The sequence below is a fragment of the Diplotaxodon limnothrissa genome, linkage group LG2 (genome assembly GCF_057381915.1).
Source record: "Diplotaxodon limnothrissa isolate DT_005_m linkage group LG2, D_limnothrissa_male_GT1.1, whole genome shotgun sequence".
NCBI lineage: Eukaryota > Metazoa > Chordata > Actinopteri > Cichliformes > Cichlidae > Diplotaxodon > Diplotaxodon limnothrissa.
This window is the reverse complement of record NC_140597.1, coordinates 33,384,916-33,402,896: the sequence shown is the minus strand read 5'-3', so window position 1 is coordinate 33,402,896 and position 17,981 is coordinate 33,384,916. Positions and strand designations below refer to the sequence as shown.

Here is a 17,981-nt window from a genome sequence, read left to right as displayed (position 1 = left end):
GACGTGGATAAAAGGATTTGAGGAAAATGAGGAGATTCTGCGGAGGTAAGACCATGAATCTAAAACCTTTTATGGAGGGATGATGGGAAAAAGAAAAACTTTGTTGCCAGACAGAGTAAAATTACAGTGGAATTAAGTGGAATTTCCTTTTTTTAAAACATTTCTTTCTTTTACACTTAAACGTTTGCTTTATTATTTAATAATTTGTTTTGCCTTGCATCTTCAATCATGATTAAAAGTTGTGGCAAAAGCGCCGAGTTTGGATATTTTAGTGCGTAATCCCCGCAAATATGATCCTTTCCTGTGTAGCCTAAGGGTTTAACATGCGCACGTTTCTTCCACTTAAAACCAAACATCAAATTATCCCAAATATCAAAACAGTTTTTTTTATAATACTGGAAAGAAATCACATAATTTAATTTTTTAATATTTATTTTTCTTGTTGTTATTTTAAATATAAAATGAATTTAAAGGTTGTTGTGAGTCATCTCTTCACATTTGGAAATTACTGGTGAAGGAGCACACGTGGGTTTAGTGGTCCATCATCCAATTCTCTGAGGGTTATCAGAAAAAAACAAACAAACACAGTAAAAAAAAAAAAAGGATGGAAATATGAATGGAGCGAAAATATAGGAAATGTAATTATAGGGTAATTTGGTGTTAAATATCCATGTGAGAGGGATGGCAGGAAGAGAGAAGGAAAAAAAGAGCGAGAAAGGCTGAAAAATGTCTGTGAGAGCGAAAGATGGATGGGGAGGGGTCTTATTCACAGTAAAAGGGAAAAAAATGACTCGGGTTGAGGGGGTCAGATGCAGCTAAAGCTCCTGTCTAGTTAACTGTCACTGATATGACAAAGTACATGATTCACGTTAGTCACACACACACACACACACACACACACACACACACACACACACACACACACACACACACACACACACTTTTCCCCTGGGACCACTGGTGCGGCTGCTGCTCCATGTCTAGGAGACGAAGGGAAGAGGAGAAGTGAAAGAAGAAGGAAAGATAAGCAGCTACTGAAGGATGGCCCATGACGAAATGATGCTCTCTGTCCCGTCTTGAGTCTCACGTCAGGTATAGTGTAACTTTAGAAGGACAATAAACAGAAAGCTGACTACAGAACAAACCGATACTTGGAGCAAATAAATACACAGAAAGCTCGGCTGTCTTTGTCACACACACACACACACACACACACACACACACACACACACACACACTTTGAATTTATCTTGTCACAGATGCACAGATACACGCTTTTCCTCATCACTGTCTGACTTTTGCGTACACACACGCAGACAAAGACTTTTATTGCCCCAAGGCTTGAATTAGTGTCAGTGTGTTTCAGATAAAAGCTTTAGTATGTGCTGGACCCATTAACTCCAAAATGCTGGTTAAAAAGGACAAAACAAAGTCAGGGTGAAAAGAAAGAGAGGTAGGGATAAATGGAGAGAGAGAAGAGGAGGTGGAAAACAGGATAAAGTGAGCCTTTCACATCTTTTTATTCGCTGCAGCGCCATCCCCAATTCTTCACGGTATACGTGAACGTCAGGAAGATGTGTGTGGAGGGGCAGAGAGACAGATAAAAGTAAATAGAGAAGGAGAGAGGGAGAAGGAGGAACTGGCGGTAGAGGGGTTAATGCAGTGCAGATTGACAGAAGTTAGCAGCACCCAGAGGGAAAGAGAGCGGAGAGAGCAGGGGGGGACTGATATAAAATGAGTCGGTCACGCTTTGAACAGTTACACATGCTGTTTACATTTTTCCCAAATTAACATGGCCCCTCGCTTCACAAAACTCTCCCTCACCGGCTCCCTCGTGCTCCCCTCCACCGACCCCTTTTCCTCTTCCTCCTCTTCTTTCCCTCCGTCTATCCTTCAAGGCTCCAAAATATCTTCCTCACTTCCAGAAAAAAAAAAATTGCAGTAAAACAAACAAACAAAAAAAATCTGTCTTTTATATCCTATTAAAGTAACCAATCGCCAAGTTTTAGTGTATGTGTAGCCAGTATTTTAAAGTTACAGCGGTTCTTTTAGGTTTTTGTCACATTGAGCGACTATTTAACAATGCGTCGTATAAGAGAAACGCATAAACACTTCAGCTGGAGTGAGTAATGCGCAAGGGAAGCCGAAGAATGCATATAACTGAGTAAAAGGTTCTTGACAAAGTGGCGTAAATTGGTGAATTTACACAGGCGCATACACACAGACACACAAACCCAGATGATACAAGAGTCAAACTGCTCAGAGCACAAGCGATAATGATAAGGACCCGTATTCCACCAGCACATGGGTGTTTCTTTAAAGAGAATCGGTGTATGAATCTAAAAGATAATATATAGGGACAGTTGTCGAATGGATAAATTAAAAGGTTGACCCTAAGCTGACCTTAAGGGTATAGAAAGTGTATAGAGGCACTTTCAGGAGGTCTGTTATCGACAGTTGTGCCTTTTAATCTGTTAGTTATCTTCCGAAAGACGAAGGTAAGGACTGTAAATCCCTTGTTTTGCCGCTATTATTTTCCCTCTCCTGTGAGATGATAAAAAGCGGTGAAGCTGAAGAATTTAAGAAGCTGGAAGTAGAGAATATTTAGCATTTTTTCCTTTGTATTCCCAATCCTTTTATACTCTTCAGTGCTACCTCGTATTTCGATAAACAGCTCCGTATTTCCCACCTCTGCTCTTCGGCTTTCCATCAAGGCCGTAGAGGAGCAGGGGAGTCTCGATTCGGCAGCGGATTCTCGTCTGATTCTGTTTACGGGGTGTTTTTCTAAGCAAAATCTGTGAGTTTGGGGATGGCAAGGGGTGGGGGTTCGAAGTAAATTAAAAACTGAAGGTCTGACAAAAAAAGAGGGAGGGAATGAGAGATGTTGATGGAGGGAACGAGTGGAGCCAATTAGTGAAAGGAAGAGAAGGGAAAGGTAATTAGGGATAGAAAGGAAGGAGACTTTAAAATGGAAGTTTGATGTTTCAGAGAGATTTAAGGAGAGAGTGGTGGAGATGAAGCGACAAAGAAATTGAAACCAAACATGGCGATAAAGCATGGAGCCACTGGAATCCAGTGATATAAAAAAAATAGGAGGGGGTAGATTGGCTTATAAGGAGAAGAAGGAGACAGACAATGAGGCGAGAAGCGCAGCCGAGCAGAAGATGTTGAGTTTACAAATTGCGAGAAATGGTTGCAAAGAGAGATTCTGGGCATGAACATGATTTTTATTGGATTTTTTTAATGTGTGTTTTCTTTTGCCTTTGTTTTGGGGGTCATTGATGTTGTTTGGCAACCCCAGAGTGTGTCCAGTGCCAAGAGGATCAATTTGAAATTCACCATGAACAAACTCCAGAGGAAGGAATCTCATGAGGGAAGGGATGGGAAAAGTTTGCACATGTGTGTGTGTGCTTGACTATGAAAAGGTTTGTTTATATGTATTTCTCTGTATAACGCCTGTGCATGCACGGATCTACACTCCAGTGTGCAGTCTTTATACATGTGTGTGTGTTGAGTTAGTGAAGGAATGCACATTTGATTGAGTACAGACTGCACATAAATCTGGCCTTTAACTGTACACAGATAGACAAAACTGACCCCGACCCCAGAATGTCAACCTTCTGTCCATCTGGCCTGTGTTTCCCCCATCCTTTATATCAGTAAGGCGATGCATGGCTTTCCCCCTGGCATCCACTGGTGTGTTTATGTTTTTTTGTATATGTGTGGCTGAGGACAAAATTGCCACCAGGTACAGTGCAGCCGAATAGTTTAAAACAATGGAAAAAGCAAACAGCTTTCTGATTTTTGGCTCGGATGCTTCCTTTCTGTCATCAGAGCCACATTGAGGCTCCAGCTCAGCCTCTGCCACGTTAGCTGGAAGACAACAAGCGTACAAGACAAGGCAGAGGATCCGTTTTTCATTTAGTGGCTCCAGGATGTGGATTTCAGTGAGCACATATCGATAATTTGTGAACTTGTTGATGTTGGCAGTGACGCCCACGCTCACAGTGTCTGATGAGGGCTGTAAGACTGAGCTGGAGCTTGAATTTGTTCTGCATTCATATAATGTCGGCAGGCTGGGATGGACAGGAAACGCTGGGGGCGGCTGCGGCTCAGGAGGTAGAGCCGGTCGTCCTAATAAGAAGGGAAAGAAACGTTTCTTGGGAAAGATACCCATCCCCAATTTGATGCATCCATCTGTGTTTGAGCTCGACGAAGTGCTTAAAGTTAATAGAGTAAAGTGTATGAATGGGTGAATGTGGCTTTTAGTATAAGCGCGCATAGAAGAGGTCGGTAAGGCTAGAATAGCTTTTACTATTTGTTCCATTTTTGCAGTGTTATTTTATTATGTTTTTGTGGTGTTATTATTTGTAGTGCTGTCCTAACAAATGGAAACAGTATGATTTTAGTTTACTTTTGCTTAATTAATTCTATTAGTGTTCGTATTAGGATTATTTAGAAGTCCCTGCCAATGGAGGAATTACATCTAAGCAATTGTTCCCAGATGTTAGCGGACTATGTTGTTGTTGTTTTTTTTGAGCTGTCAAAAGTTTCTGATATCTCTGACTCAGAATCACAATCATTGGCTCACATGAATAGTATTTGCAGGGTCTGCTGCCTGGTCTGATCATGACGTGAGTCCGGTCATTTTAGCAAATATTGAACAGATTATATCGGGATATCTTTCTTAAAGTCTGGAGAGAAAAAAAGCATACTAAAAATCAGTCACGGAGCTGAAATATAACCTCAATATTCCAATCACGGATTGCAGCAAAGTGGAAAATATCTGGAAACATCAGTTATTTCTGTCCCTAGTGATGTTTGATATTGTCCTCTGGTGGAGTAGAGGAATTCTTCACAGCGACTAGATACAAATAATGTGTGACGAGTGAGGAAATTAGCATCCATCTCTGGATTTTGGTTCAGGAAAACATGGCTTGGGTTTGCAAAAGGTTAAATCTTGTACTGTACACACAGCACTTATATGTATGTATGCACATGACAACATCCGATCCTATCCAATCAGCATTACACAGGAAATAATAAACATCATGAATCTAGAGCTGATTTACAACATCTTCCATGTACTTAGGTTTCATCTCTGTTTCAGACCTCTTTCAAGTGGTTAGAGCGATGGAGGGCAACCTTTTTTGGCACCCGAGTGAGTTTTTCCTGGACCAGACCGGAGAGATTTTCTTGCACATGGTTTTCCCACAATACCAAATTCTGTTTAAGTGCTTGTTTAAAACCTCAAATGGTGATGCATGCTGGGAAAGATGAAATACCAGTCCTCTCAGATGGAAGCGACACAACACCCACAAACACTGGGTCACTGGTTTACCAAAACAGCGTCTGGAGTGTAAAATGTCAAATGTCCTTTTATCCTTGAACACATCCTTGCGCCCTAACATTCAACTCTGAACCCTGACCCCGTGTTGGTGTTTAATTCTGAACTATCTGGAGCGCACAAGCTCTGCTGCCAGAACCTCACGTTCAGCTCTGCTCTGCAGATAGCAACCAGACTCCAGAGCGCCAGAACTGACTTTACACCGGCGAACAAACTGAAGATAAAAAATATGATCTGTTGCAAATAAAGGAGCCCCCCCCCCCAACCCACCTCACCCCATGTGTGCATATGTGTAACTCTAATAGGTACACGTGTGTAGACTCACACAAACAGGCAGGTCACGGTCGGCCGTTGTAGGGAACTCCTGTGTTGCTGTAATGCAATCCTCCCATGGAGAATGTTCTGGTTTCAACCCTGCCCTGCGGAGTGTGCTTCCACTGCCAGGTACACAGACACAGCCCCAAGCCTACAGGGCTCGCCTTGAAGTCAGGCTATATGCCGACTATACTGCCGTTACTCAATCTAATATTATATAACGACAACATGGCTTTCGGTTTGAGTTATCTGAGTTTACTTGTACAAAAGAGCGGTTGTTTTTAGCGGCAGCAGAGGCCGCTTTAAGACATGTCAGTGCTCAATCAAAACAACAAGAGCCTTTCACGTCTGGCAATCATCTCCAAGCATGTGGCTGCAGACAAAAGGAAACGGTTTGGAACAGTTTGGGTTGATTTTTGCCAAGAAGATTTTTCCTCCTTCATCCCAGACTCCTTTTTTCGGTACCTGTTTATTCCCTTTGAAAATGACCCCTCACTGCACACTGTGAGCCCTTGTTTTCTTCAAGCTTGTTTACTTCAAGAGTCAACGATGTTGTGTTGGTTTCGGGGTGTTTTGATGCTAATGGGGGATGTTCAGTGGGAGGAGCCAGCTGCTTGATGAGCTCCAAATGTTTAGCCGTTGCTGAAAGATGCTTAGTGCCTCTGACAGGTGACGAGGAGTGAGGAGGAGGCTTGGCTGAGAAGGGTTGCCCTGGATGACTAACTTCAAGGTGTGTGTGGGAGTTGCCATGGGCTCAGAAAATAGTCTGGGAAAATGCCTTGATGTAGTCGGCAACTTGGGGGTCAACGGGTAGGGGAAGAGTCACCTGGTGTGAAAGAGTCTTGTTTAATCAAGCAGTTAGGGCGTTGTTTGCTTAGATTTTGCCCTGTCACTCAAAGCATGACACACATTTTTAATCCTGTTTTAATTTGAAACTGTCTGTCATCTGCTATTAAGTGAGGCTATAGTAGAAGCAGTTGCCATGTCACAGTGCTTTTTTAAAAATGAATCAAATTAAGTAACATAATTAATCCTACTTGTTGCTGTATTCTAGTGGTTTGTTTTTGTTTCCGATTTTTGGGTGAGTCATAACTAATCACTTACTTATTATAGAGAGCTAAATCTCTTCCTCAGTGCAGTTATTTCTGGGATGCTTTTGCATATCACTCAGTTTCAACCCAACCCTGTGTGGGAGTGCATACTGATATGGCAAATATGGTGAGTCAGAGAAGGAAAAAAAGGTGTTGACTATTTAAAACCGAAATCATTTATTTATTTATTCTATTTTATTTATACCCAAGTGAACGCTAGGGGTAAATGTTCTGCAGGGTGTTGAAGCAATTCCCTCAATTCTCAAGTCTCATATTAGTCCTGTGGGGCCCCCGTAGTGAAATATCAAAGGGAGAGAGAAAAGGGAAATTGAGGAGCAGGCGAGCTAATCAGGGTTAATTGTCTGCTGTTATTCCGACCTAAGGCATGCGAGAGATAAGATCGCTGAGAGGAGAAAATGAGGATAAAGGTATGACAGGGAAGATAGGAACGCTGGAGAAGAGTGTGACTAATCTAGAAGCAGAAAGGGATTGCACTGGTCAAACAACAGGAGGCTTGAGGTGTGTCTAAGACAGAGGAGATTGAGCATAAGAGAGAAAGCGGACGCACACATGAACACACACACATTGTGCAATGCATATTTCACACCTGTTGAGCAGCAGCACGGTTTGCCCATAATTACAAGCATGAATCACGGCCTGCCGTCCGGGTGTCAGGAGGATGGAGGGGGGGGAGAGGATGATGGAGAGCAGAAATGAAAAGAGGAAATGTTTGCAGGGCTCCAATGAAAGGCTGAAGCAGTGCTGAGAGAGTGAGTTAGCGAGCAAAGGAGAAAGTGTGAAAGTGTCCAGAGAGAGAGCGCATGGGACGCAGAGAAGTGGACGTACATGAAGTTCCTTAATGTTGAAAATCACCTTTCAGCTCCAATTTTCCAATTTTCTCAGTTTGAAACCAGAGACAGGGGCACTGAAAGGTTTCCGCTCTTACAAATACACTGCCGCCCCCCCCCCCCCCCTCTCTCTCTCACACACACACACACACACACACACACACACACACACACACACACACACACACACACACACACAATCATTGTATACACTCTCAGCAATGCGAATTTAATCCACATATATAATTACGGCTACAAACATTCTCACAAACACTCACACAGTAACATGAAACACCTACACAAACACTCTGAAACCTAAACAAGAAGTCCACAGCAAACATACAACCCATACAAACACATTAATGTTTGTGATTGTAAAGAAAGCCACATGCCTTTGTTTTCGGGGTTATCGGTCAGGAATGAACGCGTGTGTGCGAGAGTGTGTGCACGTTCAGGCGACTGCTGTCCTGACAGACTGCTGCATTGAACATAGGAGCCATTTGTCTGACTGTCTGAAGCTATTAAACAAGGTTTTATTTGAAGCCAGAGTAAACCTCCGACAGCCAGAAACCTCTAAAATTAGATTGGAAACGGAAAAAGCTTTATTGGCAGTGTCAGATGACTCTGACCTGGCAAAATGTAAACAGACAAGGCCATCGTCATAGAGACAAAGGAATAAACTGGAATATTGTAAAAAAAATCCCTATAAACAGTGTGATGCGACCGGAGAAAAGCTAGGAAACTGTTGCTGGAGGTGATTTTCTTTTTTTCTGTTTTTTTTTTTTGCTTGTTGAGCTCCCTATCATCAAAATTCATTTAAAAACTCATCATCCAAGTTAAATAATGACAACACGTCTTAGAAAATAAATTTCACCTCTCTGTTTTTACGGCAAATACCTCTACAGCGTGAGCTATTTAACGCTTGGACACCCAAGACGTGAAAGTCATTAAAGACACATCTCACAGTGTTTTCTTTGTTTCTCCATAGTCGAGCACCAGCTCGTCTTGCTATTGGCCGCTGCCATGGCCACCGCCGGGGATGCTCTCCACAACCTGGCCAGCGAGAGGAGTTCAATACAGAGCACCTATGAGCTCACCAAGTACCTGGAGTATCAGCTGAAAGAGATCAAAGACGTATATGTGAGTAGTTTTGTGATATGTTCAGTCTTTTACCAAAATGTCTGCATCAGAGAAAAAAAGTAAATAATTTTCAAATAGGAATGCATATGCATGAAATACACAGGAATAAATGAGAATGCTTAAGCAAAACAGCTCAAAACTCACAAATGCACTATTTATCATAAGAATGTATTTAACAGTGACGATGAATATGATCCTTCACAACAATGAAAACGATAGATAGTTAGTGAACATCTAGCAGATAAAGAGCCACATATCTGTTATGGTTCCTTATGAAATTATGGTGAAATTACATGTCATTAAACAGGCACTTTAGCCATTTGCAGTAACTTGCTTGCAGTTAATGTTCATATTCACACTGTGGACGTTTGTGTAGTTAACAACTGAAACTACACACAATTTTTGGCCAGAAAGTCCAGAAAGTCCTCAATATGGACAAAAACACTGGGCCAACTACACATTACATCAACAGAAGCAACTCAGGCTATGGAAACTGATGCCATGAAGCACCAGGTGCACAATTTTTGTACTGATTTTAATGTCAGAGGAGATTCAGAGCTCTGCATTTATTTACTCAGCAGAGCTTTGGTGACTTTTACATGTGATCCGCCTCATCACTTGGACATCCCCCTCTGTAACGTCACCTGTGGTAATGGGACTAAACACCCGTCAATTCAAAGATTAAGAGCTGTGGCTAAATGCTTTTGCCCACAGAGTGTATAAGGCAAGGACTAGTTCCCAAAGGGAAGCCTAATCAATGTTATATAGATAGCCACAGATGGCATTTCTCCACTTTCCCATGAATAAAGGAGTATTTCTTTTCTTATACTTGTAAACAAGTACAGCTCTTTGCAATAAATTAAACTGATTGACATTTAGCTGACATGTGGCTTTTTGGTAATATATTATAATGTCTTTCTCTCAGCAAAATAATTAATGAAGTAGCTTTTTCTTTTTACCAGTTTCTCCCTCGGGCGATTTTGCTAGCTGAGCTGCTCCCTGTGTGAATTAAATTTTTGGTTTGTAAACCACTTCAAAGTAACTTTCCCAACACTGCCAGGCCAAAGATAAGAAAAATAATAAACGTAACAGATAATGAGAACTGGGAACAGTAGCTTATTTTGAGTTTAGTTTTAAAATGGCTACAGTTGGGGTATATCTAAGCTTCGTGGGGAGCTGATTCCAGCTGTGGGCAGCAGGATGGCTAAAAGCCATTTCACCATGTTTGGTTTGAGTTGACCAATCCCTGCAGACTTGAGAGACCGTGCAGGCTTGTGCTCAGTAAACATATTTGTGATATTTTTTGGACAACACATTGGGACTTAAGGTGAATTCTATATTTAATTGACAAACAGTGCAAGGATACAAGAAACTGGAGTTATGTGTGATCTTGTTGGTGTATCTCTGTTACATTTTGAAGACTGTCTAACATATACTACAGCAGTACACCTGACAAGAAAACAGAGCATGAAGGAGCTTTAATGCATCTCCCTCTTTTTTATTGCCAAACATAATTACTTCTGTCTTCATGTAGTTGAAGGATGTTTTATTGCATTCAGTTGTTTACCTTCTCATGGTACATGGCACGTTTGTGTGACTAGTCATATGGTGAGATTGAAGCAACCCTGTTGGACTCTATACATCATGGAGACCCCTTCATATTCATCATTATTAATACTAACTCTATACCCTGCTTTTTAAATATGATCTTGACTAACTAAAGAACACTCCTGAAAGCACTTCCCACTACTTCTGTCTATATAGATGTAATTCCTGATGAACAGCATCAGATCCAAAAATAAGATCTAAGTAAAGTGATCTATCTAGGGTGTACCCCTCCTCTCGCCCTATGGTAGCTGGGACCAGCCCCCCCCCCCCCCCCCCCCCCAACCACCACCCTGACCCTGAAAAGCATCAGCAGAAGAGAATAGATGGATGTTATAGGCAGATAGTAGTGCAGGCGGATGTGGCTGAGGAGGCAGAATGGGTTTTCTACTCATTGGAGGCTTAGTGGTTCAATCCCCAATTTAATTCTGCATATTGAAGTACTCTTGAATTTGTAAAAACACTTCTTTACTTGTTTTCTGACTCCTGAATGCTGACAGGACTGCAGCTGAAAGTCAAAAACTGTCTTACTGTCACGGTCCTGGGTCTCCTGACCCAGCGTTTTTAGTTCTTTGTGATTTTTCGTATTATTGTACTTGTGTGTGATTTATTCTATGGCTTCTAGTTTTGATCCCTTGCCCTTCATGTCTCCCTGTGTGCCCCTCTGTGTATCTGTGAGCCCTCGTCTCTCCTTATGTTTTATTCCATGCTTCCCCTGCCCACTATGTCTAAGTTCTCCCCGTGCTCTCTCTTCCCCCTGTGTGCCCTCTATGTATTTATGAGCCCTCGTCCCCTTTCGTGTTTATTCCGTGTCTCCCCTGCCTGTTACGTTGGTGTTCTACTCGTGCTCTCTCTCCTCCTGTACTTCCTGTTCCACCTCTCCCGTCAGTGTTCAGTTCACCCCCGCCCTGTCTCGTTATGATTATCAGTGTCACCTGTGTTCCCCGTGTGTTCCCACTTCCCTCGTTAACCCTCTGTGTATTTCTGTCTGCGTCTCCCTCTGTTCAGTGTGACGTCGTCCCTCTTGCTGTGTGGAGCTCCCTGTGTGTCTCTCTGTGAGTTTTCCAAGTTCCCAGTTTAGATTAGTTTGTATGTTTTTTCCCTGCCAGCAAATAAAGCTGAGTTTTGAGTTCACCTCCCTGAGTCTGTGAGTCCTGCACTTTGGGTCCAACTCCTGCCTGCCGCACAGCGATTCATGACACTTACATTATGTAGAAACACCTTAATTTAAGCAAGATGTTACTATAAAAAGGTTTGGGTATTTATATTAAACAATGAGGCAGTGATGCTGATAAGTCTATTAACTTGCATAGGGTGAATTTTACCAGCTTTCCTTTCTGGCTTTAAATGGGCTGCAATTATATCACACTTCTCCGACCCTAATGCGTGAAGCACTAGAGTGTATTAAGAACAGTGCTTTTTAATTCTACAGCGCTTTTAATATTATAGTTTTGTATTCATTGGTAGAATATGTCATTCTGCTGTAACTTTGTCTGCTTGTCACTGGACATGTGCCGCAGATGATGCCTCTCATATGCGAACAGGCTCATGAAGAACCATTTAGCAGAAAACCTCCTACATTTGAAGAAACACAACCAAAAAAAAAAAAAAATCATGCTGGTTGTTTTTTTGCATGTTACTTGCTGAGATCTGGGACTTTGTCAAGACAAGAAACAGAAACTGCTATTTCAGATCAGACAGGTTTTTACTCAAACCCTCCGGTTAGCCGAACTATTTGGAAACTAATTTGGAGGAGAAAACAAAGCCAAACTGCAAAACAATTGTCAGTCCTCACAGTTTAGTGGGTGACTTTCCCGCTCAGCCTTTGTACAGTGTATTTGCATAAACTGTGCACTGTTTTTCTGTGTAGCACCATGGTATTCGCCTTCCTTTTAGTTAAAAAGGAGGCCCCCTAAAGCACTCAAATAGAGTGGCTCTTGACTTTTTTTTTCTCACCCTGACAAGTTTAGCTTTATAGCAGTGAAGATATTGAAATTGTTATGATGAATGATTGCCCAATTTGTAATAAACTATAATAAATCTTCTCCTTTCCTCTTCTCATTTGTCCTCCAGCTGACCTATCTTGGCCCTCCATTTAATGACAAAGACTTCTCCCCTCCGCGGCCCAACAGCACAGCTCTGACACTGCCGAGTGCTGCCACTCGAGTGGACCAGTGGCACCGCCTGGAGAACAAAGCACGACTGGCCCAGAACCAAAAGGCCTACTCTGTCCTTCTAGGAGCTGTCAGGGAGCTGGCCCGCTCAACCCTCTGCCCCTCACTCAAGACCTCCCTCCTGCACTTCTGCATGGGTCTGGATGGACTTCTGGGTTCAATATCTGCACTGATGACCGCGCTCGGTGACACAAATCCTACACAAACTCCAAACATGAGAGGTAACGCTGGTGAGCTGCAGTATTTGCAGACAGGGACAGGAGGTGGCCGACCAGCTCCGCTCATGAGCCAGAACCTGTACAGATCGAGAGCCGGATCTAGATCGGTGTCTGGTCAGCGTAGTGGCCAAAGAAGAAGTGGGGCAAAGTTAGTCAGAGGAGTTAAGGAAGATGGTGTCACTAAGGAGCTGACAGAAAAAAGAAGAGGAAAAGAGGCAAGGAGAGCAGAGGCAGCCAGAGGAAGGAGTAGCGGATCGAGGGAGAGGGCAAGGGGAGAAAGACGGAGAAGAGAGAAGAGGGAAGAGCCAGAGAGAGGAAATTGGGCAGCCAGTGCAAAAAACGCAGCAGGAAAGGAGGAAGAGGAGAGATGGGTGAGGAGGAGAAGGCTGTTAAGTATAGCTGAGGATGGAGAGGAACAGGAGAGGCAGTTCGAACCCGGGTTTGAAGTGTCATATGTGGACACAAAAGGCTTGGGATCTCTTCAACAACAAACAGAAAACCAACAAGGAACCAACGACCATCAATACAGCTACAATCTGAACGCACATCATCCAGACACGCTCAGAGCGGAGGATGGATTCATTCTAGAGGGGAGCAGAGGGTCAGAGGAAGAGGAGGACAAGCAAGCATACGCAGATGCTACCTCCTCTTCCTCCAGTGGATATCTGAAGCAGCGTCGGTCTCCTCGCTCCCTCCTCTCCCCGACTCTCGAACCTCCTCTGTCCACACTCTCCCTCCTCTACCAATTCGGAGCAGGCAAGGAGCACACCCTCCTCCCCCAGCCTGTCCCTCTATCTTTACAAAGGGGCACCTCCCTACTCTCGCCTCCCTTGAATCCGCTCTTCACCTCCTCCTACACCTCCGCCTCCTCTTCCTCCCCCTCATCTTCCCTGCTGCCGGCACGGACGACAATGAACGACTTTACCAGGAAGGTGGAGGGTTTCTGGATACTGCGAGAGCTTCAGAGCTGGCTGTGGCGATCGGCGAAGGACTTTAACTGCCTCAAGAAGAAGCTCCGAGGCTGAGGCACTGATAAGACTTACACGCACGCTCACAAACACACACAGACACACAAAAGTGCAGTATATCGGGAATTATTTGCACAAAATCTGAGTGGAATCAAACCGACGGATTTAACAGACAAAAGCACATAAACACATGCATTCATACCGTACTGGAATAAGTGAATGAAGGACTGTTTGGCAGGTCACCAGAAGTGCTAATGGAATATAAGACACACAAAGCCAACACATTACCAGCACTGTCACCCGCCTAATGCACATAGCTGCTCATTGAGTGAGACACACTGAGGCTGGGCTGAGTTACCGGACTTCACGGCTCATAGATCAACAGAAATACCACTGTAGGTGGTTAGACACACACATGCAGACGAGGGCAGACTGAGTGACAGGCGGTGAGACAGACAGTGCCTCCATTGAGTGAAAACTGATTCAGTGACCCCCAGATGTGTGAATCAGCAAACATTCATTTTCTCTAAAGGAAGAAGGGAAAAATTCTGAATGGGCAAAAGACAAAAGGGGAGGAAAAATGGCCGGAGGGATGATGGGGGCGCAGAGGAGGAGAGAAAGAGGCAGAAAAGGAGAGGAAGCTGAGTCAGTGGGATGACTCTGGAAATAACCAGCAGAGCGGTACTGCTGCGTAATCACAAGTCAACTGGTCAGTTACAGTAACCCTACAAGAGCGCTACACATACTGCCCGGACACATACGCACACACACACGCTAATTATTGTGGTGTTTCCTGCCTTAACACACCATTCACTTTTATCCCGTCAATTCAGCTCTTCACATATTTCACTTCACAGCAAGAGATGTTAATAACATTTGAGACAAAGCAAAGAAATACTTCCACACTACACTGCAGTGGAAAATATACTGTGTTGCTTCCTTACAGGAAGCTTGATGAGAACATCTAAACCACTGTCAGATTTGTACAATAATATGATTCTAGAGCCAGCCTTCAGTCAGCTTTCTTAAGCATAAAAACAGGGTAAAGAAATCTACTAACCTGCAACTCTAAGGCTCACATTTGAATACACATTTTTAATGTCTATTTTTTTAAGCCCAGGTAAATATGTAAAATCACCAAGTTGCAAACCAGCAAAGCCTACACGTGGTCTCAAAGTCTTGAATAAAATGTTGCATAACTTCAGCATCCATGTAATGCCACAAATTGTAATTTGTATATGTATTTTATATCAAACGAGACTTAATTTAGTGTCAACATTTTGTCCCTGTTCTCAACTTTCATTTATGCTTCTAATGTCTTGTCCCATAGCTATAGCAACTGATTGTGCTTTCTCAAACGCAAACAGAAAAAGACTTAAAAGTGGACCCATTATGCTTGTCTTTATTTTATTTTATTTATTTTCATACATGGATGTCTGTGCAAAAGTCTTGCACCACCCCTTACTTCTTTATATTTTGCTTCCAAGAACGCAGCTTTTGTGATTTTTATAGTGGTCTCAAGCTTCCTGGCTTTTTAAAGGTCTTTCAGATTTTTCCTTTGCACATTGGAGGAAGCTGAAGAAGTGGAGGATAAAAAAGAAGTGGTGGAAAGGCTAAAAACTAGAAGATAAACAGTCATGCCCTTAAGAAATAGATGAAATGAAGCAAAGACCCAACACAGGACCTGAGGGCTGCATCTAAAAAAAACACAACGTGAAACACTATCATGGATTGGCCTCCTCAGAGTCTGGACCTCAACATTACTGAAGCAGCGTGGGATCATCTCGACAGAGAACAGAACAAAAGTCAATCATGAATGTCCTTCAAGAAGCCTGGAGAACTATTCCTAAAGACAACTTAAAGAAATGACAAGAAAGCTTGTCAACAGAGTTCAGGCTGTGTTGAAAAACAAGGGCTGTCACACCAAACTAGAAAAGTATATAAAGAAATGAGGGGCGGCTCAAAACCTTTGCACATTACTGTCCAGTTTTAGACATTTTTTTCCTGTGATGTCATTGACGGCAGATATTCCTGTTCTGTTCAAACCTTCCATTTGCAAAAGGCATCCAATCAGAAGAAAATGGGCTTAAAGAAGAAAGGAGCTAAAACAGCTGGCTTCAAACTGCAGAGTCCAAATAAAATATGTACTTTTAAATGAGCATAATAGGTCCACTTTTTGAGTATCTGAGCTACAGATACAGGATTTTTTTTTTCAGAACTGGAGATATGGGCTTGGTTGTAGTGACAACATCGTGAAGCAAGTTGGAAAACTGCTCTGTAATCTCATTTTCAGTGCCAAAATGATGAACTTTTTTTCCCCTTAAACTTACTTTACATTCCTAAATACCAAAAAAGCAGACGTGGAGGTTAACAGATGGCTTTTTTCCCCCCAGAATAAATGTTATGTGTTTGCAATGTGCCTTAGATGATATGGCTAAAGGTTATGGATCATATCTATACTATTTATTGAACAAGATGTTTATTTATTTTTCTCCAGTGTGAAAATACTGTGTTGTAACTTGAGAGAGAATAAATACTAGCTTTTGTACAGAGCGCGGTGTTATTGGTCATTTGGGAGCCCGTTGGGAGAAGAGAATAAAGAAATGCATATGGGATTTTTGTTTGCAATGGTTTCAGTTTTATAGGGATGGTTTCGGGTGATTGGCACAAGGGGAGAGGAGTTTGGGGTCAGGGCGTTCCCTGAAAAACAAAGGCCGGCTCACATTCGTCGCAAAAAAAAGAAGAAGGAAGGAGTGAGAGAGGCAATGTATGAGAGTTTTTATTTGTCTGTCCGGGTGAAAATTTACGATCGTTTCCCGTTTTGCTTTCATCTCTCTCTTCCCACCTCCTTCTTTGATTTTTCCTTCTCATTACACTATCTCACGAAGCTCGTCTTCCCTCCAGAACAGCCCCTGACCTACGACATTGACTGATTTACATGAGCACAGGTACAAACACTACCCATAATCCAACCAGGGTCTCTTGTTGTGTCTGTGTTTGCCCCGTCTCTGTCACCAACTTTGCCTCTTATGTTTTTTTGGTTTGTTTTGTTTTTTGCATGGCCATTGTCTGCTGCCCACAGTCTCTCAGCCTTTTATTGCTTCTTCACCTGTTATCTTCTTTTTTTGTCTTTCTTGTTTGGCCTTATTGCTCTCAACTGCACTTTTTCTTTTCCCATGTATTTTGCTGTTCTGTGCCTCCCCTCAGGCCAGATATTAAAGGATCAATGAGAATCTCCCTTCCATCACCTCCAAGGTACACACCTGCACGTAACCGCACACTCCCCTCCCTGACACACACACATGCACGCACACAGTCACAAACACCCAAACGTGGACGAAAGTGCTGGCAAACAAGCGCACGCATGAGCCTCAAATCCAGAATTAGCTCACTAGGAAGTGACTTATATGGGAGGCTTACTGTGTCAACGCTGATGCATCATCGTCACGCACGCACTAAGAACTCTCGCTAAGAGCTGTAAAGGGTTAAAAGGCATGACACATATGTGTACACACACACATAAACACAAGGCGCCGTGTGTTTTTTTACAGTCAGTAAGCAGTGACCGAGCGGCTGCCAGCAGTCGACAAAGGCAGCTTTGTGGGGCCTATAAGTGTGTGCGTTTATCTGTGTGTGTGTGTGTGTGTGTGTGTGTGTGTGCCCCTGTGTGGGCTTGCAAGTGCAGCACGTGTGTGAATCATTATCTCTATGTGTCAGAACTTCGCTGGAATGAGGCTTGTCATGCATAGCTATCTAACAGCCATCACTCACTATCGTCTCTCTCTTTCTCTTTTCGCCGCTCTCTGCCTGTCAGCGATGCAGAGACAAATTGCTGTAACTAATACATAACAGGATAGCCGAGCCCTGTTAGTATGACTCAGTTGGCAGGTCCTTCGACGTGAACAGATACTGAGTGACAAGGCATCGACATTATTGGCTTGTTTCATCTATCAGGCAGTTACTGCTCACACAGGCCTGTCTGTGTGACTGACAGAGCTGTGATCTAATACAGTGGAGGAGCTCAATTTTGGGCCATCTTTTTTGAAGAAGAAGTTGTTTTTATTTCCTCTTGGAGAGCTCTCCTTTTCTTTTCTTTTTGTTTGGTTTTCTGGTTTCATTGCTCCCTTTACTCCTTTGCACTCCAAGGAAAACCAAGCTTTTCCTCTCCTTTATCTCCGTTTTGAGTTCAAACGCCCCTGGTGGCTCGTATTTTTTTTTCCAGCCATTTACCATTTAGAGGGATTATCCGTGTATATAAGTTTGGAAATATCAATA

The 17,981-nt window shown here is 42.9% G+C and overlaps 1 protein-coding gene across 1 annotated transcript; it reads left to right on the top strand.

The window, feature by feature from the left end:
* The first annotated feature begins 26 nt into the window (after positions 1-26).
* clcf1 (cardiotrophin-like cytokine factor 1) lies at positions 27-13,763 on the top strand. The gene is made up of 3 exons (XM_085371673.1): positions 27-45; positions 8,590-8,741; positions 12,420-13,763. The coding sequence occupies exons 1-3, from the start codon at positions 27-29 to the stop codon at positions 13,761-13,763; spliced, it is 1,515 nt and encodes a 504-aa protein (XP_085227799.1).
* Positions 13,764-17,981: the final 4,218 nt, after the last annotated feature.

Bases quoted from the DNA above. Each gene is read 5' to 3' on its own strand.
- clcf1 (XM_085371673.1), top strand. The intron at 8,742-12,419 runs GTGAGTAGTTTT...TTTGTCCTCCAG, and splicing joins AAGAGATCAAAGACGTATAT to CTGACCTATCTTGGCCCTCC.